Source organism: Cyphomyrmex costatus, unplaced genomic scaffold (genome assembly GCF_001594065.2).
Source record: "Cyphomyrmex costatus isolate MS0001 unplaced genomic scaffold, Ccosl1.0 scaffold419, whole genome shotgun sequence".
Taxonomy (NCBI): Eukaryota; Metazoa; Arthropoda; class Insecta; order Hymenoptera; family Formicidae; genus Cyphomyrmex; species Cyphomyrmex costatus.
In genome coordinates this window covers 118,845-146,020 of record NW_017278416.1, presented here as the reverse complement: position 1 = coordinate 146,020, position 27,176 = coordinate 118,845, and the positions used below count along the sequence as shown (strand labels likewise).

The 27,176-nt window shown below is 34.6% G+C and overlaps 1 protein-coding gene across 3 annotated transcripts in view; it reads right to left on the bottom strand.

Moving 5' to 3' along the window:
- KrT95D (phosphofurin acidic cluster sorting protein KrT95D) overlaps positions 1-27,176 on the bottom strand; it is a 141,286-nt gene that overhangs the window by 24,782 nt on the left and 89,328 nt on the right. For 2 of the 3 annotated variants that reach the window (XM_018544080.1, XM_018544078.1), the window contains exons 6-7: positions 26,451-26,555; positions 23,717-23,988 (exon numbers count right to left, since the gene is read on the bottom strand). In XM_018544080.1, the coding sequence (XP_018399582.1) occupies positions 23,717-23,988; positions 26,451-26,555 (377 nt within the window). The remainder of the gene's footprint in view (positions 1-23,716; positions 23,989-26,450; positions 26,556-27,176) is intronic. The other variant, XM_018544079.1, reaches the window with a different exon arrangement.

Sequence of the window (27,176 nt, the reverse complement as noted above, 5' to 3'; positions counted from 1 at the left end):
AGATAGCTCTCGTTTCGCGTAGAAAGTCGAAACCCACGTGCAACAGTATAATTGTAGAAGTCGTATGTGTAGATGCAGTAGGTTTCGCCCTCCCTGCGAGGGGGCTCCACGACTGGTAAAAATAATCTAATCCAACCCATTCAGTGGTGTGAGATAGCTCTCGTTTCGCGTAGAAAGTCGAAACCCACGTGCAACAGTACAGGTGACTTTTTATGCGAAAACACTTCCATGATTGTACTGTTGCACGAGGGTTTCGACTTTCTACGCGAAACGAAAGCTATCTCATACCACTGCACAGTGGGACAGACGACCCGAAATCTTGGCCAAAAACGAAATACGGAATTTAAAGAAATGAAACTGTTTAGTGAACACTTCAGAGTACTTAAAAACTGATTCTTACATGTGCATTCATTGATTAATATCATTACTCGATATATTAAACTTACAATTAGAAAATCACATAAAATCAATAATAGAGATTATAATGCATTTACTAATGAATTTTTGAATAATTTCGTAATAATGCAGTTTTTTTTCGTATTTTTTCATTAATATATATTAAAAGATTATAAAATATGTAAAATAGCTATTAAGAAAATATGTACGTTTAATATATTTGTTACAATTTATTCAACCGTAAATTGATATTTTTCATATGATACGCGTTGTCGATTCTCGCCACACCTAAACTTCACATCCAAATAAAACAAATGAGGTATCATTTTGTTTGGTAAAATGTGTACTTTGAACTTGACCTGCTCAATTTTGCTCGTTTTCGTTTCTTTCAAAAAAATCTTACTACAAGTATATCTTGAGCATACCGTTATTTCTAGCTGTATGGAGATATTTAATGTACTAATCCACCCAATAACGTTAATGGAGGAAATTTGAAAAAAGGGGATTAATGCCTGAATTCCGTAAAACGCATAAAAATGATGAAAATGATGAGCTTGATCTTTCTAAGACTCTAAATTATTTGGATGATATAGAGCTTTCAGATGACGAATGAATGGTACTGTAGTTAACTTTAATAATATTCTAGCACCCCGAATTGTGAGAGGCGAGAGAACTCTAGCATCATAATATCAACCCTCAATAATCTATAATCCTTTCATTTTTTAGGCAAGAGTTCCTATAATATATGAAGTCTGTAAGGCTGTTCAGAAGTATCACCCAGGTTTCCCCGAATATCATCTTATCCTTATTATTTATTCAATGTTAAACGAGGATAGGACGATACACGGGGGTACTCGGATAATATTTCCGAACGTAGCCTAAGCTAAGGGGTCTGAAATTGCATTGTATCCTTCACGTGGAAGATCCTGGAAACTATAATTATTGTAAGCAAATCGCAGACATTTTAATGTAATGACAAATTAAATTAATTTAATTTAATTAATAAACTATAATTGCAACGATAAATTTCTCAATTTAGATATCATATTTGTAATCAGCGACCTTGAACATCACAGAATAAATATTTATAGCTAAATCCAACGATGTATCTAAATTTTCGCCGTATTAAATTCGTTATTTTGAATTTTGTAATTTTGACCAAAGTTTTGTAATTTTGACAATCAGCGATTTCAAAAACCCTCGGATAAGACTTTATAGCCCAATCGTTTCATATATCGAATTTTGGCCAAGATTCGGGTCGTCTGTCCAACTGTGCACTGAATAGGTTGAGTTAGATTATTTTTAACAGTCGTAGACTACACAGAGGGGGCAGAACCCACTGCATCAACGCATACACTTCGCAACATTCAGTACTTTACAAACAAAGTAGGTGCTCCCCATTTTCTAGATATTTACCATGGAAGTTGTGTGCCCATGCAAAGGGGGGAGGGTGGTGAGAATTGCTTCGCGTAGAAGGTTTAACACGTCGAGATAGGGGGAGGGGGTGCAGAATAGTACTTAATATCGTATATATAGCAGAAATAGTACGTTATTTTTAAATCTTTTTTGGTTAATAACTTTTCAACGAATAATGAGCGACGAGAATGGTCAATGACCTTGACCTTCTTAAGGGTCAAGGTCAAGGTCACTCGGACGTCATTTGAGGCTGACTGTGTAAAGCGAAACATTTACCAAAAAAATTTATATCACAATTAATTTAAATACATTCATTCAAACACATTGATTCCTTCAACCAGAGTGCAGTAATTAGTTATTCTATCTTCCTTCAAAACATTACTATGTAACGATGCACCCCCCATCGTCCCAGCCAGAACACCCGGCCGGACGCCGCTACATCGCCACGCGATGCAGCGATGAGGGCGCATAAGCGCCTGATAAGTAAAAAAGCATAATTCACAGATACACGGTGGCAGTAACAGGCGCGCCGCGCCGAGCATCGCCGAACGAGGCAGAAACAATCGGCTACCGCGAACTCCCACCGCACGGAATCTCGCACACCGCGAGTACCGAGCGGCGGGAAAGCCCGAGCGAAATCGAAGCCTCACGAACGAGGCGTTTTGACAAACATTAAAACGCTGTGGTAAAGAGAAAAGAGAGCATTCCTGTTCCAGACACGAATCCGTCCGATACTCCGACTTCCTAGAGCCTTGCGAGTCCACAGTAACCGGGTTGGAGAGTTCTCCGACTCCGCTGAGAGTTCTCAGCTGACGAGTAAAGCGTCCCGGGGCACCGAACGACAAGAGAAAGGGGGCAGAGAGTACTCTGCCTCTGTCGAGAGTTCTCGACAGTCGTATCGGTGCGGATACACGACTTGACCAACGTCCGGGGCAGGGAATACCCTACCTCCGTCGAGAGTCCTCGGCCGTTGACCCGAGTCACCACTCAGTCTCACTACATCGCGACTGACTAGCATTCGCCAGGGAGTGAAGAGTTCTTCATCTCCGCCGGGAGTTCCCGGCCGCTGGTCATCGCCTACTTGCGCCGAAAATCCGCGTTATAAGCTATAAGCCGCGTAAACACAGCTGACAGACTGCCGTATAGTCCAGCTAAAAATAGAACCGACACAGCTGATCGGCCGCGATAAGACCAGCATGCACGCACGCACGCACACACGCAGCCGGACTGCGTGCCTCGCACAGCACAGCGACCGTCTCTGCGTAAGCCGCTCGTTCGGCTCTTTCTCATTGTAAATACACCAATTTCGACAAAGCGAATAAAGCTGATTTATTGTGTGGATAACTTGTCCGAGATTCTTGCTAAACCTGCATTCTCCTCCGATCGAACTTCTTTCGTATCCTGAAACGCGAATAAACAAGCTGTATCCGCGCATACGGAAATTAGGTCGTTACAACTATATCGTAAAATTGTATTACTTTATTCGTTTCAAGCGTTATCGCAAAAGATTAGAGTAGTAACAGTACAAAATGAAAAAAATGTACTTAAATAGAAAAATTTTTTATGTAATAACACTTGGCGCTGCTAGATCGAATAAAAAAAATTATCTAAAAGCTATAATAATTAAAATAAATATATGTAAAGTTAATGATAATTTGAAAATAATATTTTCATTTAAATAAGCATAAGAACCACACACAGGATCTAGTTTGTGAAAAATTGTTGAAGTCAGTTATTTATTGTCAACAACATAAATCTATAATTAATATAAACGTTTCGGTCATCACAAAGTGACCATCTTCAGTATATAAATAAAATTACTATCATACAAAATCAAACGCAACATACAAAAATAATTTCGCTTACATCAACTCGCCAATCTACAATCTAAATTTCTTCCTGGCATCGTTATCCAAAAGTAACCTTCGCTTTTGTCTCCACATACAAATTTCGTTAAAATTAATATAACATATGATGTAAGCGAATTATTTTTGTATGTTGCGTTTGATTTTGTATGATAGTAATTTTATTTATATACTGAAGATGGTCACTTTGTGATGACCGAAACGTTTATATTAATTATAGATTTATGTTGTTGACAATAAATAACTGACTTCAACAATTTTTCACAAACTAGATCCTGTGTGTGGTTCTTATGCTTATTTAAATGAAAATTTTTTTTTTCTTGATTCAAACCACATTTTATATATTTCTTATTGAAAATAATAGTAAACATATTCTAAACGTTACATTTACAAAATATACAGCTTATTTTTCTTTTTTTATGTATTTCGCTCGCATATACTGTACGCGAATATACATACAGACTGCATACTTTAATCCTCGTAGTTTCTAATTCCTTTTATACAAAATGTCACATCCATATATAATTTTATTATGACGTTATTTTATATTGGGATTGACATACAATTCACTCGCACATACATATACGCGAATATATACACACTAAATACTTTAATTCTAGTGAGAATGTTTCTTATCCTTATTATTATATTTTATTACAATATTACATCGATATCGAGAAATAGCTGCGCCAAGTGTTCTTACAAAAAAAATTTTTTTATTTAAATAAATTTTTTTCATTTTGTACTACTCTAATCTTTTGCGATAACACTTGAAACGAATAAAGTAATACAATTTTGCGATATAGTAATGTTACGTCCGGGGGACTCCACGAATCTTTTCTTTCGTAGAAAAGCTAGAAATATAATAAGGATTAACTAAATAAGGAGTACGAAGAAACTTAAACAAATAATATCGTTTCTTCCTGCTTCTTATTTCTAATTTAAAGATCAATGAGTGAGCGTCGACAAACAATTACTAAATAATTAAAAAGGAAATTTGTCTTAACCGACGAATTCAGATGATAAGCCACGTCGCGAGATCAAAAGGTCAACCGGCACTCATGGATCTTATAGAAAAACATCTTCGGGTTAATAGAGTTCAACGCTACACGCGCGATTCCTGGACCAATGAAAATTCGACACATCATTTGACCCAAATTTTTCCATTTCCCGGAAGTCAATCCCGATCAAAGTCCGAAGTTCGATTACACAAAGAAGGGCATATTGCCCTCCGTAAGTATAAATCCTAGCCCTCCACGATGCCCACGCGCAGGTCGATCTTGATTTCTCAGTTACGCAGTTCGATCTCGATTTCTCAGTTAAGCAGTTCAATTTTGATTCTCCAGTTCGACAGTTCGAAGTTCGCCATTTCAATTCAGACTCACAGTTCGGCTCTTCAACTTCGATTCAAATTTATAAGTTCGGCAGTTCGCCAGTTCGACTATCCGGCAATTAATAATTTATTTGATCAATAAATTCGGTTTTTTTTTTTAATTTCAATCTCCTCGGAGTTTCGCGATTGAGTGAAAACCATCAGCCAGCCGAAGCCACCCACGAACTGTCCACCTGGCCTCCAGTCGCTGACGGAACTCTATTCCACTCTATTCTAGTATCAAAGGTAGAAAATTAAATTTACTTTCTAATTTTATTATTATATTTCGCACGACCATCTACGGTATTTCTCTCTCTCTCTCCTTTCTTTTTCACGCACACTCTTTTCCCTTTACTTTCAGAGTCGCTTCAGCAACCGCTGCCTCAAGCGATTCTTTCTTTCTCTTTATTTTTCCGAATTGCTTCAGCATTCGTGCCTCAAGCGATTCTCTCTTTTTCTTTATTTTTCCGAATTGCTTCAGCAACCGCTGCCTCAAGCGATTCTCTCTTTTCCTTTACTCTTCAGAGTCGCTTCAGCAACCGCTGCCTCAAGCGATTCTCTCTTTTCCTTTACTCTTCAGAATCGCTTCAGCAAGCGCTGCCTCAAGCGATTCTCTCTTTTATTCTTTCTCTTCTCCTATTTTATTTCTCTTTTCTTTCTATCTCTCTTTCTCTCCTTAAATTCTTCCTTTCCTTCCTAACTCCCCTAATGAGAGAAATATACTTTTAGATGGTATGGAACAATAACCATCGCGCAGGACGACGGAAGCGAAGTAAAGTCCAAAAACCGAAACGGAACAAATCGGCCAGGGACCAATCTTCCACCACAATCCCCGTAACCGACTTAATTTCTAAAGATCCTTCTGCGTCATCCGATCTCATAGAAGAATACCCTCTTTTTGATTCTCCAATACCTCCGAAGGATCGTGCAGCCTTCGGAGAAGTTCTTGAGTCCCTCCATACACTGTTAGAATCTTCCACACACCCTTCTTCAAAGGATACACCAATACCTGTCATCGATCTAACAGAATGTGAATCAGTTCCCTCTCCCCTTCCCATTTCATATTCCCCCATTCCTTTCGAACCAGATATTCCTATTAATGAGTTATATCTCGATTTAGAGGAATACCTCAACACTCAATCTCCCTTTCCCTCATCAGACACATCATTCATATACAAGCCGTATCTCACAATTAAAAAATATTAAAATAATTAATAGAAATGTTAAGTTCGATTAATTAATAGTTCATTTTTAGAATGTTAACTATGCATTAAGAATAAAAATCTTGTCAACAAAAAAAGAATATTAAAATAATTTATAGAAATGTTAAGTTCGATTAATTAATAGTTCATTTTTAAATTGTTAACTATGCATTAAGAATAAAAATCTTGTCAACTAAAAAGGAATATTAAAATAATTTATAGAAATGTTAAGTTCGATTAATTAATAGTTCACTTTTAGATTGTAAATATCTTGTTTTACGTTTATTCCTGTAATTTACTCAGAACCTCCCTCGACTCATTCCTCATCCCACTAAGTCGCACGGTCCGATCCCTGATCAAAAGGATTAAGTTCCTTGATCTAAAAGGGGACCGACGGAGACACAGTCGCAGGACTGGGTAATAGCGTCGCACGCTGACGTTGACCCATATCTGTGACCTTATTGCGTCTCCGACTTGTGGCACGCGTCTTAAAGCGTCTGCCACAAGAGCGTCAGTTGCGTCCTCCCGTGCCCCCTCCTCGATTCCTAAATTTTCCTATCCAATAAAGAATCTTGGGGCTTGGACGTAACAGTAATGTTTTGAAGGAAAATTAAATAACTAATTACTACAACTTTGGTTGAAGGAATCAATGTGTTTGAATGAATTGTGTTTAAATTAATTGTGATATAATTTTTTTAAAACAAATAAACAAACATAAATTAAAGGCTATAAAGAGTCAAACGCAGTTAACTATGCGAAAAAAATTTTTTTAATAATCTTACAAATTAACATTAAGATGCCCCGTCGAACGTTTCGGTCTGCAATTTAGACCATCTTCAGCGACGAAATAATAATAAATCAATACTCCTTTTACTCCGAGTTAGAATGCAAGTAATCAATTCTTGTTGAACGACAAAATGTTCCTGTGCACCAACTAGAGGTAAATACGATAATGGATGTGGAGTTGTGTAATGAACTTCCGAAAAATCAGAAATATGTCTGTGAAAAAGACCGTTGACAACACAAATTCTATTAGAGTCAAATTATTACAAAAACAAAAAATTACTAAAATCCTTAAAACCTTACCTCTGCTGGTAGACAAAAACATTATTTCATAATTAAATTCACAATTTAATCATACTAGAAAGACTGACTGTAATAATTATGCGTCCGTATTCGACAGTAAAAAGACGATACAATGAGGAACCGTTAAATTAAAAAATAACAAAACGAGAAGGCTTAGGTCAAATTGATGTTGACAATTTATCTAAAATATGATTTTGAATGGAATAATGTGAAAATTTTGGATAGTGAAAATTTTTACCATAAGCGTTTAATATCGGAAATGCTTTATATTAAATCTCAAAATAATGGTCTGAATTTAAAAACTGACACAGAAGGTCTTGATCAGGCATACGCGGATATTTTAGATAAATTGTCAACATCAATTTGACCTAAGCCTTCTCGTTTTGTTATTTTTTAATTTAACGGTTCCTCATTGTATCGTCTTTTACTGTCGAATACGGACGCATATTTATTACAGTCAGTCTTTCTAGTATGATTAAATTGTGAATTTAATTATGAAATAATGTTTTTGTCTACCAGCAGAGGTAAGGTTTTAAGGATTTTAGTAATTTTTTGTTTTTGTAATAATTTGATTCTAATAGAATTTGTGTTGTCAACGGTCTTTTTCACAGACATATTTCTGATTTTTCGGAAGTTCATTACACAACTCCACATCCATTATCGTATTTACCTCTAGTTGGTGCACAGGAACATTTTGTCGTTCAACAAGAATTGATTACTTGCATTCTAACTCTGAGTAAAAGGAGTATTGATTTATTATTATTTCGTCGCTGAAAATGGTCTAAATTGCAGACCGAAACGTTCGACGGGGCATCTTAATGTTAATTTGTAAGATTATTAAAAAAATTTTTTTCGCATAGTTAACTGCGTTTGACTCTTTATAGCCTTTAATTTATGTTTGTTTATTTGTTTTTAACAAGAAAGAGTCCATAACTAGTTTATATAATTTTATTAAGAATAATTTTTTTAAATAAAAATTAAATCAATTGGATTGGAATAAGATCTTTCATTAAGAATACAAAGACATATACTTAGGTTTCATTGTATATGAAGATAAAGATAGTATCACGTGAGTTTTACTTTTTAATTTAGTAGAATTTAAATAATAGTATTATATGGGTTTTTAAAGATTAAAGGTACCACTTGTGTTTTACTTTTTAATTTGGAAGATATAGAATTTAACTTGGCGCCGACTGTTGATATTAAATCTTTTATAGTTTATACAAATGATAAATGCCATTAGAATTAAGTAAGTAATAAGTATATCTTAGGTTTTTAAAGATAGAAATTAGCTTGGCGCCGACTATTGATATCAAATCTTTTATACAAATGATACATGTCATTAGATTTAAGTGAATAATAAGGCTAATATTCTACTAAACAACAAATGTGTGATTAGTCAGTTCCACAGCCGATTAAATAAATGGGGTTAGTGAAACTGACCTAAATGGTTTTTTTTTACCAGAAACACGCACCCTTAACGCTTTCTTTACCTTTTTTTAAAAAGGTAAATTTATATACGCGATTGTTGATACGAATGTTATGTACGTGTTACTAAAAACAAATTTCTTGCTTCAAAACATAATTCTCTGATTGGAAAACAATTTTCTACAGTAAAAACAAAGATTATATAGAAAACAATTTGTGTTTTTATATAAAACGACGTCGAATAGAATTTAACTTGGCGCCGACTGTTGATATCAAATCTTTTATACAAATGACACATGTCATTAGAATTAATTAAGTAATAAAGATAGTACCTCTTAGGTTTTTAAAGAAAAGATGGTAGAATTCAATTTGGCACCGATTGTTGATATAAAATCTTTATACAAAGTATACATGTCATTAGAATTAAGTAAGTATAAGGATGGTATTTCTCAGGTTTTTAACGATAGAATTTAACTTGGCGTCGACTATTGATATCAGATCATTTATACAAATGATATATGTCATTATATATACTGGCGGGTGCAAGGAGGTGGCCTTCGGCCACCACCCACACCGTCGGCAGAGATCTACCCCGACAGTACAATCATAGCAACAGTACAATCGTAGAAGTCGTGTGCCCCTTCGCAGGGGGTTGGGGGAAGTGAGAGTTGCTTCGCCTGGAAAGTTTAACGTTTCTAAACCGAAGGAGATGTAAAATAGTACTTGTTATAATACATATATGGCAGAAATGATACGTTAATTTTGAAACTTTTTTTGTTAATAACTTTTTAACGGACAGTGACCGCCACCTAAAACCTGTGGGAGGTTACTCAGGGTCATGACCTTGACAACATATGTCAAGGTCAAGATCATCGGGGGGCCCCCCCTTTTCTATATATTTACCAAAAATTACATTGTATCAAACCTAATAAAAATGGTTGTATTACTGTAAAAGAGTATTCTAATTCTGAGGAATGTAGAGTATGTAAATTATTTAAACGTTTAAGAAAATAAATTTTGATATCTTCTCGACGAAAAATATTTATTGATTTTTTAATTATAAGAAAAACTCCCAATTTCTCAAAAAATATTGTAAAAATATCACAGTTATTTATTATATTGAGAATAAATAAAAAAATTGTAGATCACGACAAAATCATGATTTCATATTATTCCATTGCGTAAAAAATACAAAATTAAAAAAAAATTAATTCGAAAAAAAATAGAAGGAAAAATTTACTCACGATCAAATTAGTCTTAAAAATCATCAAATAAATCTAAGTTTTATGAGAATTTTTTTTTTTAAATTGTCATACTTTAAAAAATTAATAATTTTTTACATTAAATTACAAAAAAAATTAAAAAACAATTTTGAAACTTTTCTTGATATTTTTTTTTTTTTTAAACTAGAGAAAAAACACACAATTTAAAAAAAAAACGTTTTGTTTGGATTATTTTACGCAAAGTTATAGACAATTGAAAATTGCGAATTTTGAAAAAAATTCATATCTCATGACTATGTTGATAAAAAAATTTGAAAAAAATTATGGTAGCTTCTTGCGATGGGTACTATAATATATCGAAATTTCAGCCAAATCAAAAATCCAAAAATTTTGAGTGGCCCACTTGGCATGGAATGACCCATATATATAATCAAATACGCTAATAAACATAATAAGTGTTTTAATATAATGTTATTACGAAATTGATTAATAGAACAATCGTTCCTCACAATACTAATTATTAATTATAATAATAATTTGTAAATGTATACTTATAAAGATACATATGATTGAAAACTGGTTAACTCACACACATGTGCTCCAAAATCTTGAATCAAATATAGTGTTCTAAGTGAGAGATCAAAATGACAGTTTTTTTATATTTCAAAAATAAATTACAAAAGATGAGTATTAATTTCAAAAGAATTCTTATGTGCTCCACAATCTTGAATCAAATATAGTGTTCTAGGTGAGAGAAGATCAAAATAACAGTTTTTTACATTTCAAAGATGAATCACAAAAGATCAGTATTAATTTTAATAGAATTCTTATACCAAATTGTCTATTTTAACGTAATACATTTTATACTGAAAGATAATGAAATGGAAATTAATATGTATATAAAAAACCTTGGCATACATAATGAGGTATTCAAGTACATGTTCCAGTTAGACTTAGTCAAATCAGACGTAAAGTTCGGATCTGTTCGGTATTACTGAAGAAGAAGAGAAGGGAACTGTTGTTTTTTTTACCTTATTATTTTCTTAACTTTAAGAGGACGGGAAAACCCATATATTGGCGTAAACAAAAAGGTACTTGATCTTGGATTTAACATTACTTAGAATAACTAATATTAGAATAACTAATATGACAAAAGAACTAAGAATAACTAATATGACAAAATTCAGTTCGCTAAAGCTATTGAATTGCGAAAAACATTGTTTTTATTTTCTCTATCTCTATAACAAGTCAAAATAAATTTGAAAAATTGAAATTTCAATTATAAGAAACCAAACTTCCAAAATATGATCTCAAATTCTACTTCAGTAACTTCAAAAACTCAGAAGTCACGTTTCCATCAAATACTGTGATCATAAAAAATAAGGCGATTTTGAGGTATGGGGGGAGGGGAGGGGGGTAGAAAATTCAAAGATCGGCCAAATCTGATTCCAGATTCGTTTTTAGTGACCATGAAAATCCTAGATCATATTTTCAACGAATTTGGTGATCATAAAAAAATCGGGTCATTTCAGGGTATTGTGGGTGGGGGTGGCGGTATTTTGGGTCATGAATCTGCTAAATTTGATCTCAGATTTGTGTTCAGCGACTCTAAAAACTTCTTCAGCCATACTTTTATCGAATTTCGTGGTCAATAACGCGTGTTTTGAAACACTGTAATTTTTAACATTAGCCGTACCCCTTGAGGACGGGAAAGCCAATATATTGGCGCAACCCGTGATCGACACTTTACCCACGATCAATCCATGATATAAGATACCTTTTTCATGCATTTCCTTAGGCTGATAACGCGCCCCCAATCCCCGTCCTCTAAAGGTTAAGAGGTTATATACGTTTAAAATTTTCAAAAAAATCGATTTTTCAAAAATCATATTTTCTAAAAATAGGTATTTAGAAGAATATTTCCTGAAAGTTTTAAATAGATCCGATAAATATTTCCAGAGATACAGGCTGTTGTATACTTGCGTCCGACAGCGTTTCGACCGTTGCATGGTCTCACTGTGCGCACACTCGATTATAGTGCAGCCTAATGCGCTTTTTTGGGACAAAAATATAAATTCATACATAAATAGCAAAATAAATGTATTTATAATATAAAAAAAATTCACTTTATTATAAATCTAAATTTTTCATATCGACAATGAAACTACTAGGGCTTGAACGTTCGTGGTTTGTGCTCACTTCCATGTCGCACGCAAAGAATTACTAAGTAGAAGTTGTATGTTGACGATCGTCATGAAATTAGTTGCGTGTGATTTTGCAGAAGAGCTGTTATATGGACCTGGAATAGATGACACTATGTAAGTAAAATCGAAATTTTTTTAAATACATTTCTCTGGTTTTAAACTTTAAACGCGTTTTTCTCAAAACTACATTTTTAAAGTCGGTGAGCAAGATATCTGAAAAACTAATGAATCGATCTCTCTAATTTTTTTTTACTTACTTTGGACATAATATCTCGTAATTAATCGAAGGGTTTATATTTTAAATGCGTAGTTTTTTTTTATTAATGAAAAAAGGACAATTTTTAAGGTAAAAATCGAAAACTTTTCTTTAATGAGCCGCCATTTTGTTTCTAATCAATATTTTCAAAAACCGAACGATTAATTACTAGCTTATACAATATACTAATGAAATTTTTTTGAATTTTTGATTTCAGATGATTTCCTGCCGAGATATGTTGCTCACCGCAAAACCATTTGTTTTTAAATACGTCTCTGTAGACCGGCGCAGATTCTAAATTATTAAATATTTTTGTACAAAAAAATTTTGAAATATACTTTAAATATAACTTAATTGGATGTACAAACTGAAACATATATAGTTTCATTTTGTTTAAAAAAAATCCTAAAAAAATCGCTTTTTCTAGTCCTCTAAATGTATATAACCCCTTAAATCTAATGACACGTATCATTTGTACGCTAAGTTAAACTCTATCTTTAAAAACCCAAGAGGTACTATCCTTATGTTTACTTTGAACTGGCACCTTCAATAATATATGAGTCAATTTTCATGGTAATATGTATGTATAAAAGTAACGTCAGAATTCTCTCTCCCTTCTCTTCTTCAGAAATACCCAACAGTTCCTAACTTTACGTCTGATTTAACTAATACTAACTCGAACATGTACTTTAATACCTCATTATGTATACCAATTTAATTTTTTATAAAAACTACGTAATGTTATCCTTATGTTTAGTAGAATTCAATTACTTAATCGGAATTGACTAATCATATTTGCTGTTTAGTACAACTAAAAAACATACGTGGTGTTATCCTTATGCTGTTTAGTAGACCAAGATATAACCTAGATTCTACAATCGTATATGAATTTACCTTTTTTTTTAAAAAAAAAAAAGGAAGGTAAAACATGCGCTAAGAGTGCGTGGTTTTGATTTAAAAAAAACCGTTTGGACCAGTTTCATCAACGCCAATTACTTAATCGGCTGTAGAACCGACTAATCATATTTGTTGTTTAGTAGACCAAGATGTAACCTAGACCAAAGATGTAACTTAGATAACTTAGACCAAGATGTAACTTAGATCTAATGACATGTATCATTTGTATAAAAGATCTTTGAAAACCCATATGGTACTATTCTTTCTAAATTCTTCTAAATTAAATAGTAAAACCCATGTAGTTCTTATTCTTATTGAAAGATCTTTCTATTTCAATCCAAATGATTTAATCCTTCTTAAAAAAAATAAATAGTAAAACCCATGTAGTACTATCTTTATCCTCATATAATGACATGTATCATTTTCGAACATTACTTGAATATCTCATTATGCCAAGGTTGATTTTTTATATACATGTTCATTTCCATTTCATTATCTTTCAATAATAAAATGTATTACGTTAAAATAGACAATTTGGTATAAGAATTCTCTTGAAATTAATACTGATCTTTTGTGATTTATTTTTAAATATAAAAAACTGTTATAACTACTAATATAATGAAATAAGGGCAATGAGCTAATTTTCATTAAAATCTTTAAATCAATCTAATATATTGCGAAGAATATCACGTAATGTTGGCGTTTCGTCCCGGCTTCCACTACTGGACTCATCAGTAAGGTATTGTAATGGAAGCCTACCTTAGACGCCTGTTTTAGTTATTAAATCGAGATTCTATATATACAGATATACGCGTATCAAAGCACTTGCGAGAATCTTAACGAATATCTATAGACCTCTGATGGCGGGTCGACGTAGTAATATTTTTCGCAATATATTATTCACAATAATATATCTATATATATGTGTGTTCCCTTCCCACCCCCCCACCACCCAATTTGCGCGCCGAACAATCGTCGGTCTTTAAACGCAATTCTATCTGAAAATACTAATATACATTGAAAATGACCCGATCGGAGTCGAAACGTTTGGAAAACCTCTGGAAACCTCCAATGTACATCGCATATCCTCAATCTTGAAACGCAACTCTAATAAACTGAACTAAATATCCCCTTAATTTATTTGAAATTTTAAACGCATTGATTTCGCCCGCGTAATTTAAATATTTATGATAAGGCTCAATAAGTATTAAACTACTAATATAATGAAATAAGGGCAATGAGCTAATTTTCATTAAAATCTTTAAATCAATCTAATATATTGCGAAGAATATCACGTAATGTTGGCTGTTATATCTGTTATAACTGTTTGATCTCTCACCTAGAACACATCATTTTCAAAATGATGTGTTCTAGGTGAGAGATCAAACTATAACAGTTTTTTATATTTAAAAATAAATCACAAAAAATCAGTATTAATTTCAAGAGAATTCTTATACCAAATTGTCTATTTTAACGTAATACATTTTATTATTGAAAGATAATGAAATGGAAATGAACATGTATATAAAAAATCAACCTTGGCATAATGAGATATTCAAGTAATGTTCGAGTTAGTCTTAATTAAATAGACGTAAAGTTGGGAACTGTTGAGTATTACTGAAGAAGAGAAGGAAATTCTGACGTTATTTTTATACATGTGACCATGAAAAATAACTGATATATTATTGAAGGTTCAAAGTGAACATACACAAAGTGTATATTCTTTTGTTGCATATATACGTAATGATTTAACATCACATGAGCACTATTATAAACAACTAGTGTGCATGTGTTGTTAAACCATTATTACGTACATATACAACAAAAGGATATACATTTTATGAATGTTTACTTTGAACTATCACCTTCAATAATGTATCAGTTATTTTCCATGATAATATATTACATTATTAAATAATTATTTAAAGTTTCAAAGATTTCAATACTGAAACCAAGTAATTTTATATTTTAAGTAAACGTGTCAAATAAGTTTTATAATCTCTATTAATTTGTTCTCTCTATTCCTTATAATTATAAAAGAATTGATTCCTTGTGCTGTAATTTATTTTTAGATTTATCGATGGAAAAATCCTGAAAAAAAGGCAAGGATTTAAAAGATATACAGACAGATCGTAATATACGAGGTCTGTCCCAAAAGTATCCGACCTACCTCCATTTTTCGGCGCTTGGCTTATTTTTCGTCATCCGGTTGGTGGCATCCTTCGAAGTAGTCCCCATTTGATTGAACAACACGCTCATATCGATGCTTCCACTTTCCAAAGCAGTCTTGAAAGTCAGTTATTGGAATCGCCTTTAGTGCATTCGTCGCATTGGTTTCAACAGTCTTCTTGTCGTCGAATCGGTGTCCTTTAAGCGGTGTCCTTTAACACAGTGTTGTACAGCTTCGCCAGCCTCCGTACAGTCCCGACGTAGCTCCCTGCGACTTTTGGCTATTTCCTCGATTGAAAATGCCGCTTAAAGGACACCGATTCGACGACAAGAAGACTGTTGAAACCAATGCGACGAATGCACTAAAGGCGATTCCAATAACTGACTTTCAAGACTGCTTTGGAAAGTGGAAGCATCGATATGAGCGTGTTGTTCAATCAAATGGGGACTACTTCGAAGGATGCCACCAACCGGATGACGAAAAATAAGCCAAGCGCCGAAAAATGGAGGTAGGTCGGATACTTTTGGGACAGACCTTGTATATTACGATCTGTCTGTATATCTTTTAAATCCTTGCCTTTTTTTCAGGCTTTTCTTTTCAGCAAAGCACAAAGAATCAATTATTTTATAATTATATAAAGAATAGAGAGAACAAATTGAAGTAACTACCAGACAAATAAATAATAATAAAATAAAAGGCAACTCATAAAATAAACACAGCGAGAAAATCAAGATTCAGAATATTTTAGTATAATTAGATTCAGGCTTTTCCTTTCAATAAATCTAAAAATAAAATACAGCACAAAGAATCAGTTCTTTTATAATTATATAAAGAATAGAGAGAACATATTAATAGATATTATAAAATCTGATACAATATCGAAGAGATTTTTAATAATTCCACAATAATTCCACGAAACAGAAGCGTGCGTGGATTCAACGAACAAGAAGCTTGATGATTTTAACATGTGTGAATGTAACGAAGAGATACCAGACCACGTCAGATTGCATTAAATCGGTGTTGTGGGCTTAGGGTAAAAAGAAATAAAGCGAGTCGACAAGCACTCTTGAGGAAAAAACATAATAGAGTTTATTATAAAAGAATACACGTAAGAGCGAGTGGGCCACGCGCGATCTTAATCATTACACGGAAAGAACAGGAGTAAATTAATGTAAAGGTAATAACGGAAACGAAAGGTGGCGCGCGCGGCGAAAAAGAACTCGCGATTCCGACGCATGTCAGAAAATAGACATTAGACGAATAGTGCGCTGGATACAGCGCGCGCAAATACATTCAAGCAAATGCGAGATTACATATAACGCGCACTTGCTCCAACAATCGGGAAAATTCAAAACCTGCGTACGAAAGGATGTTGCAATAATTATTATTGCAAAAAAAACAATAATAAATTATTTCATAAGATAATAAACTACAGATAAAAAAGCAGGAAATTTATTTATTCTAGCCTTACTTACGTGTTTTCATGTGCGACAGATTTCCTAACCTATATTTCCTAACCTGAATAACCATCCTTTATTATTACCGAGACTCTTAAATCAACTTTACCGACCGAACAGTTCGCAACGCTCGATACTACAATTTTTTTTATAAATACCAGTCGAGTCACGATTATTATCTCTTGCGCCGTGTATTTCTGAAACCGTTACTGTTACAATAATTTTGATTGATGATATTGAAAGCACATAAAAAGCACATAATTTTACTGTAATATTTTTTTAATTCTGTGTATGATTTAATAGGAGAGGTGCTAACTTAACGTTAAGCTGGCATCCCCACCTTTAATTGCGATTTTCTGCTAAACCGTTCGAGCACAAAAATTGGCATTAGAGCACATAACACTGTGTGACCACAAAAATTTTCCAAAGGGCCCGTACCTCGAACACATACGAAGATTCGACGTAGATTCAACGTGGGTTAGCACGTAGGTTCTACATAAACGATCGAGTGACAGTCCACTCAAAAACGGTACCAAAATCCACGTGGAAATCGAATCGATATTCCTTGTAATATCCACTACTAGTGCAATAATAATGCAATAATAAATTCGTAATAGTGACACTGTAACGATGCCCCCCTAAATGGCATCGTCACTATTGTACATATCAAGTAAGGCTATATGTCGGGAATAATTCACAGGGACAGCAGCCACCGAAACCGCCAGTCTCGCCAGAAAATGCCGACCGTCATCGAGGACCGCCGATCGGAAATCTTCTCCCACGAGAAGCCGATCGGCGGAAAATATCGAGACCGACCGGGGTATAACGAGCGAGACTGGCGGTCTAGTATAAAATACCGCGTCGACTACGCGGCGCGGCCTTTTTGCCTCTACCAGTCCGATCCAGAACACTTTTCCGAAATCACCAGCTCCTTCTCAGTGCTCCGAGACCGCTTTCCGAGACCTGCTCGTTCCGACGAACCTAGGGGGTAGGGCGTACCCTGCCTCTGCCGGGCGTTCTCGGCCGCCGGACGAACCGTCTACGAATAGATCTCCGAACAGGCGCCGCGTTGCTCCGACGAACCTAGGGGGTAGGGTGTTCTCTGCCTCTGCCGGGCGTTCTCGGCTGCCGGACAACCGCTGCAGTTATCCCTACAAACCTCCGCACACTCTTCTTTCCCTATCCCGAATATCCCGTCCCGATAACCAGCATTCGAAAGGGGGTAGGGCGCTTTCTGCCTCTGTCGGATGTTCTCGGTCGCTGGTTATCGGATCCTTTTTCTTATTATTCGCAACCATCTTCGAAAATACGCGTCGCGTCGAGTTATACTTGCTGGCGTATACCAGCGTTCCGCCGCGTTGCAAATCGCCGTAATAGCTCGCGACCGTTTGTAAATATCTCGCGCGTTTAGAATTAAGTCTCGTTGTATTGTCCGCGTCCGCTTAGCGATTATATATTGTGACGTGACACTTTGTGTCCGTCACTCATGAGTGCAATTGGCACGGAGATCCTGTGTCCTCTAAGCTCGAAGAGCGAGGGCACAAGCGAGCGTGCAAAATTTATATTATTTTTCTTTCTTTTGTATATTCTTTCATATAAAATATTTAGTAATTTCAGATTTTTAAAGAGCGATTATTAGTCACATTAGAGCGTGAGCGGTGGTTATTTTGAATCTGTGTAATGTTGCCGCCTCACTCACGGAAGGAAGAAAGAAGACGCCGCCGAGAGAGCAAGAAGCCACCGAAGGAGATCCCGATTGTGTCCTCGAAGAGAGCGGTACACGCAGGTCGTATCACTTTGTAAACTTCATTAATTTTGTTGGAATTTGGTGATTGCCGCACCTTAATTGCAGACGCCTCGAAGAGAGACATGTTACGGGACCACCTCAGCATGGCCCGAGCCTTGATAGTCGCCTCCACCTAGGAAGAGAGCGATAGACGACCGTTGCTCCAGACGGAAGGCTCGGCTGCATAATTTGGAAAGCGCGCCAAATATTAACGGATACGCGACCCGCAGGACTCGCTGCGATTAGTCGCGAGGTCACATGGCTGCGACAAACCAATTAGGACAAGAAGCGGCCCGATAAGAGAAGGGTTGAACGGCCTGCGTGGATTCGCAAGTGCTCCCGGTTATCACTTGTGCGGTGAGCGAAGTGTAAAGAGGACGCAGGATCTTCGGAGCCTTACAGCCAATTTCTACCTGCCGATTTTGCTACGTTGCCGGAAAGAGTTAGAGGCGGAGGCAATCCCTTGGGGCTGTGTTCGGAAACATCACCCGAGTGCTTCAGTGTATCATCTTATCTTCGTTTAACATGGGTGAACAACAAGGATAAGACGATATACGGGGGTACTCGGGTGATGTTTCCGAACGCAGCCTGGGAAGATCGACGAGGGATCGTTACGTGGTGAGGCGAGCGTTGTCTTATAAGTTGTGTAAAACCACCGATCGCGGTACGTGACATGCGTCTCGAGCGGAGCACACGTTAGGCTTTACTCCGAATTTTGGTTGCCGATTCCGGATCGGTCGCCTATAGGCGTTTCGAGTCAGTGTTGCCGTGAATACGTACCCTCCGTTCCGACGCTCTAATTTGAGAATGTATAATAGTGTAGTTGCTCGCCCTCGTTGCCGCCAAGTCACTTGTGTAATTGTTAATTATTGAGAATTCTTTAAAGTCTAGACTGGCGTTATTGCGCATTAGAGAACCGTTGCCGTCTAATGTAAAATCAAATGTACTACTTGTTCATGAAGTGAGTTATTGTTAACGTAATTAAATCCAGATTTTCTGCTCGACGAATTATTGCCGAATTTACTTTCTGTGTCGACGGCCAGTTAGTAGTCGGTTTATTGTTATTGCGCCGCATACCAGAGCGCGGAAGGTCAACGCTGTAACGTACTTCCTTTCGAACACTTTTGTACAGTCTCTGTAAAATATATTGATTTCTCTCTATTGTCATCATTAATTCTGGTGCATTTATTTCAGCCTCTCTGTCTTTCTCCGATAATCTTTTCCGCTTACCGCGAACCACTCCCCTCTGCCAATTCCGTTGGCTGAGCTAGTTATTTCGTCCGTCGCGAGAATCCGCGTAATCTTTAAATTTTTGTCCGAACAATTTATCTAACCATTTGTGCGAAGAGTGGCACGCTCTCTCGTGCCTGGCGCCCAACGAATTTTTGATAGCGACTAAGATCTTCGCTGAGCGAGGTAACTCGTTAACTTTTGTAAAATCTCGAATCACGCGAGAATTATTGACGAACCACCCTATTGGTCTAGTAAGTATTGTTCATCTTAAATAAGAGCTTTCGCATCACTAGATTTATTTTGGAAAACGCGACGAAGTTGTGCCGGTACTTAAAAGAACGGTTACAATATATATTTCTGTTATCCGCGTTCGTCTATTTCTTCGTCCGTATCACCGTGATTTGCGTCCATTTTCTGTATTATATTTTCTTTATGTTATATCTTCGTGTGTTATAATATCTTCGCTTTTGTTGTAATAAATTACCCAGCTAGCAAGCTCACGTGATAATGACGTGATTATGAAGTGATTTTGATGACAATGCCGTCAAGTGACATAAATGGAACGTTATTTTGACGTCATTTGTAATACCAAAAGTTGACGTCACCGATATGACGTCAGCTAGATGTTACATTGACGTCATATATATGACCATTACTAATCAATTATTTTTTGTTATTATTTGTGTATTATTATTTGATGTATCATTTTATGCTTCAATATTCGATGAAAAACAAGGATAAAATGATATGTCATGCGCATTACACTTGCGGAAATGATACATACACTAATACATACACTATCATATAAATACATAAACCATCTGTTTTTAATATTTCCATTGAACAGATACATCATAATTATACAGACATTGACATATACAGATTCGTGGGTCATCGAAGTACAGCAGTTCCCGTACGATTGTCAAGGTTAAACATGCAAGGTCGTGGTACAACTTCGGATGGGTGACCCCGTTTGGGATGCATCATGAAAAAAAATTAATTCTCGAATTTAGAGAAAAAATTTTTTTTCACGATTTCATTCTAAAGTTGATGCTAATTAGTTTACTTACTTTAACAATCTAACAGTAATTAGGGAAAACTGACCGGTATTCTATTTAAATTTCTACACGAAGTATATACGAATTTACTACTGCATTATTGCACTAGTAGTGACACTAATAATACTTTTTAGTCATATTTACGTCTCCCTGATGTAATAAAATAACGTCAATAAGATGTGACATAATCACGTGATATATACGTCAGAATAACGTTACTTTTATGTCATAATTGATGTTATTTGTACCAAAAATTCACGTCATTATCATGTGACCTTGCTAGCTGGGTTGTGTTCGTCATCAAACAATCACTTTTATATTCTTTCTTTTCTTCTGCGATTTCCGACTTATCACGTATTTCCGAAACACCGATCCGACGTGAATACTCCTCCCGCCGAACCTTTTTTATACGCATTCCCGACGAGCTAGTCAGAGTATAAAAATCAGGTAGTTACAACACTATACTATAATATACCCGTATCTTAGAATAAAATCGTGAAAAAAAAATTTTCCTCTAAATTCGAGAGTTAATTTTTTTTCATGATGTCAACCATCCGAAGTTGTACCACGAACCTTGCTGCTTGACTTTGACAATTGTAAGGGAACTGCTGTACTTCGATGACCCACGAATCTGTATGTCAACGTCTGTATAATTGTGATATATCTGTTCAATGGAAATATTAAAAACAAATGGTTTATGTGTTATGATATAGTGTGATATGATATAGTGTATGTTTTAGAAAAACGGAATAGAATCCCTTTAGTGTTCCTTTTTTAGGGAAATCTCATAGGAATACAACAAAGAAAAGATAGGGAAATTTCCACACGGGTATATATATACATATATGTATATAAATCAAAATATTTATAAATTGTTTATGCATTAAAAGTTATATTGTGATAAATGCATTGATAAATATGTGGATTCTACGTAGACACTTCCATATATAGATTTCAATACGTATAATCCATGTGGAATTACTGATGAACGGGAATAAAAATAGGAAATAGTAACGTTGAATTCACGTGGATAAATTAACATCGATTATCACTCTATGCAATCCACGTGGATTATACGTATTGAAATCTATATGGAAGTGTCTACGTATAGAATCCATGTGGATATTATGTAAATAAATTTTTAATCCACGTAGTCCACGTAAAACACGTAGATTCCACGTGGATACTACTACATATGTGTTCTCATGTGAGTTTGGTTATGTCGGAGGCATGGCCCACTATCATTTCCCCAAGGGATTTGGCAAAGTTAGATCGTACAAAAATGGGAAATCAATTTATAGTTATGAATTTTGAGGAATACAGGTAGCTTGAGGTCAAATATATATGATAACAAATATACGCACATGTTAATATTTTTTTCATCACACGTGCACGTAATGTGCTCTATACCTTAACGCTTTTGCATGCGGTAAATAGCCAATACCTCAAGCCGTTGAGTTATTTCTCTAATCCCACTCTTCTACACAAAAACGTTGCTGTATAGGGCACATTACGACGGGCACTTGTAATGAAAAATTCTATGTGTAGCGAGTGGGGACATATTTGTTTATAAGTCGGCACGGGCGCTCGTGCGCTCGTGCCCGGCCGCGCAATAAACAAATATCCTCCACTGTTACACAATGTACTATTAAATTTATTCAGCAATTGACCAGTAAAAATCAGAAATCATGGAAAATAGAGATTTTCCTTTGTATCGACACTCCATCTGCATGATTTGTTGATGAAATTTTTCACCTTGTTCGTCTGACTCTGTAGCAAGCTGCTTTTCAAAGAATTGAAGGTAGTGATGTAAAAAATGGATTTTCAATGACATATAAACGCCGATTTTCTTAAAAGCGGTCATCATATCATCTACTAATATACGGTAGTTTTCAACTTGATGTTTCCCGAGAAAATTTGAAATCACAATTAACATTCTTACGTTTATCTAACGCGTTATAAAGTGATACTGGTGCGTGCGAAAGTTTTGATGCCTGATATGAAATGAACACATATATTTACTATCTAATGCTATCTCATGTATTTGCAAAACAAAGTTCGCGCTCGCGCGCACAAGTGTGAGTGTGAGTATGTGTTTGTATGTGCGTGTACGTATTTGTAGATATTGATAATATTTGATCTCAAAACCTTGAGAATAGCGCAACTGGTACTCCTCGAAAATAATAACTTCAAATTTATGCCCTATTCTTCTACGATCTAACTTTACCAAATCTCTTGGGAAAATGATAGTGGGCCGTGTTCCTGACACAACCAAACCCACGCGCCCTTTGGAAAATTTTAAAAGTTGAAATAGATCACAGTGTAATTAGCACATAAATAACACTTAATTCTGGCATAGGTGCCGTTTTGATTTTTGTGGGAGGGGGGTGCTAGCTTAACAGACATATTAAGATTTGATAATCTCAATCTGCCGCAATTTACCGGCTCGCGTAAAGTAACCACGGCAGTGTCGGTGCGCCTGGCTTAGCGCCAAGACACTACCGTGTCTCTAGATTATTAGATAAAAAGGTTTAAATTTTTGAAAATCTTTTTTTGAACATGGCTTGATCTTTTTATTTTTATGTATACCATATTGAAAAGGCATCCAGAATAGATTCATGCAGAGTAATAGAAATAAATGACATATTATATTATCCACAATATTACCTCTGTATTATTTAAATCGGCCGAAGGTTTTAGATCAACACTTAGACTGTGTTTCTTAGATTTATTACTGCCAGGTGTTCCTCTATCACGTACAAAGAGTCTACTTCTTCTCTCGGAGCCTTCGTTCTTATTAGGCTGCTCCATTGATTTTGGGGGAGAGCCCGTTACATAAGTTGGTGGATCATTCGCTTCGTGATCTGTCCAATTTTCAGGATGAGAATCACTGTCAGCTCTTCGAGAACTGTCATCACTCTGTCTATCCACCCCACGTTCTGCAATGAGATTTTGTTACTGTCTACAAGGATGTGTGAATATCATTACAATTAGTATATAAAGTGCTTCAAAATCACCGGTACATATTTTAGAAGTGTTTTCTTTATTTAACATACGTAACACCTAATCAAATGTATTGGTAAAGAAGCTTTAAATTGAAATTACATACAGCATCAATGAATAATTCATTGCACATCGTACTGCATTAAAATATATTTCTAATTCAAAGCACAAAATGTATGTTTTTTTGTTTGTTTTGTGCATTCTTAAACAGAAGTTAATTGAAGTTAATTAAAATTAAAGTTAGTTAATTTTCAGTCGACAAAACATAAAAATAGGTATATTAATGTTAAAAATATTAAAATATTTCTTCAGCTTTCTGATCGAATGTGAAACATTAGTGGTTTTGGAAAACTCTGTATAAGTATTCAGAACAAGTGAAAAAAAGCACAACTCTAATGTGCTAATAAAATAATTTATTTAAAACATACACTAGGTATCATGTATGTTTGACATTTTTGCATTTTCAAATCGAACAAATTACTTATATTTGTCTATACTAATTCATTAAAATTATATATATATTTAACTTTACATATACATATTGAACATTTGTATTTAACTATCAGACGCAGTTTTGAATTCACAAATAGATCTAGACGTATTTGACGTATTATCGATTTAAAAATGCCAATTTCAAATGCTAGTTCTTATTGTAAAATGTATAACATCTAGTATCTTTGCGATAAATAACGATTACCCGAGTCAAGTTTCAATCAAACTATAAAGAAAAACTTGAGATTAGAATCGTAGTATTTTTATTACAGGATATTGCAAATGCCAAAGAAAGGTGAATTTATGAGATGATGTGCAAGTTGCAACATTATTAGAAAGCAGGATACATGACTAAAAGATTGACAGAGTAAAGAATACGTACGTATACGAGTAGATAGAGAGATACAGGCCAGTATCACAGATCGAAGTCTAACAAGATTGCATACAAGAAGCCGCAAATAGACACACATGTAAAGGGGAAACAGGCTCGCACATTATAAATACATATACTACAGCGAGTTCTCTTAAATAGAAAGTACTCGGAAAAATTATATAATAACAAATAACTGTAAGAAAATTAAAAATGTCACATAAATTTATTTTCACCGTAATTTATATACATTGATACATTGATGTGTATTTGCATCTTTTTCATGAAAAAACATTTGAGAGAAGAATGTAAGAATAATAGAAGATACAAAATTAAGAAATTCTGTGTAAATATACACAATTGGTGTTTATTAGATGTAAAATAAAGGTAGAATGACACAAATAGCGCTAATAGCGTCGCCCCGAACGCATCTAATGTGTACATATATTAGAGAGAAAGAGAAAGAGGCGGAAAAAGAGAAGACAGTTGATTGATTAGATATAGAGGCATTTGATTTATTTGAAAAAGTGAGAGAAAACGAAAGCAACGTACCACTTCGATTATTCTTGCATTTGGCTACGTCACAATGATATATTTGCAAAGGGAAAAGTTAACGTATAATTTAATGTGTATATACATATACGTATATATAAATTATATATTGCTTGAGTAAATGTAAATCGCGAAGCCACGTAATTACCAAATGTGAAATACCACAAACTTCTGTTGATTAGCAAGGTCATTCATGCGCTGGAGTTTCTTCTCCAATCTACAAAATTGTTGTTACTTTCAATTGTTTTCAATATTTCCTTGAAATCAATCATTACAAATATATACCTAATATAATCAATATCAAATCTTATTGAACCGTGAGAATTTAAATCAATGAATACCGATCTTTGTGAAGTTAACACCTCAACTTCAAAAATCGAAAATTTTAATAACAGTGCTTGCACCCGCAATAGTTCTACAGTTCCTGATAGGTTTCATTAATTTCCGTCGATTTAGGCCAAAAATTTTTAAAAATAAAAATATGTGTACCATCGAAGTTAGCACTACATATTCTTATATTATGAGAAATTTATATACTGAACCAATGAGAAATTTATATACTAAAAAAAAATTCGGCGCGCAATTAAAAATATACAAACGTAATATATAAATTCACGCGCAATTATTTATATATGTATAATAAGCACCTAAAATCCAGCTTGATCATTACGGTATATTCTCATCGGTATTCATTAGTATAATATATAATTTTTTTAATGAGTTGCTTGTTTAATCTGTTAGTCCTTTATATTAATTCAAAATGACTGTATCATGTGGAGGACAAAAAATCAAATTGAATATCACTTCAAAAAACATTAATGGATTCTATTACATCATCTTCAATGATATATATGTATATATGCCTCTTTTACATTCCATGCTATATTTAAACGCAAAATACGTGCTTTTTAATACGAAGCGGAATCTTTAAAATGTTCCAACTATTCTTCATAGGGGCTTCAGGATTGATTGATATTTACATACCCGGAGTTGTATGTCCAATACGATGTTTTTCTTTAGTTAGTTGACCCGCGAATTGTTGACACGTGATAGTCGCTGAGATAGTTCCAGTAGTCTCGTTGGTTACTACTATCGAATCGTAACATGCAACAGTGCAAAGCCAACCCACCAAACTTTCACTTTAGAAGATCTGAATCTGAGTAAGCTATGGAATTTTTAAGGTCCTTATCCTTAGACAATGATGATATTAGGTTATCGCTTCTAAGACATATCGAATTATAATAATGAAAGCAAAAACTCATATGAGTTTAAATTAATTAAGGTATAATATATGTAATTATGGTGTACAACAATTACTATTATTATAGATAATTGTTAATCTACAAATAAAAAAATTCTACGTCTCATATTTTATATATAATATATACACTCGCATGCAAAAAAAGCGGTACACTGAAAAATTAGAAAAAATTTACCAAATTTCAAATGATCATAACTTGGTAAATAATAAAGATAAAAATATGTTTAAAAAAGGAAAATAAAGCTTGAAGTGTCCACTTTAAGAATATTTGAACGGCAATTATAAGCGGTAATTTTTTTCAAAATGGCGAATTACAAAATGAGAAGATGTAAAATTTGTAATCAAAGGTGCGAGTTTGCGACGATCCACGGCGTGAATCAGGTATCGCAGCTCAATGGGACAAAATGCACATGAAAATATGGACTTTTATCTTTAAAATGCTTTTTTAC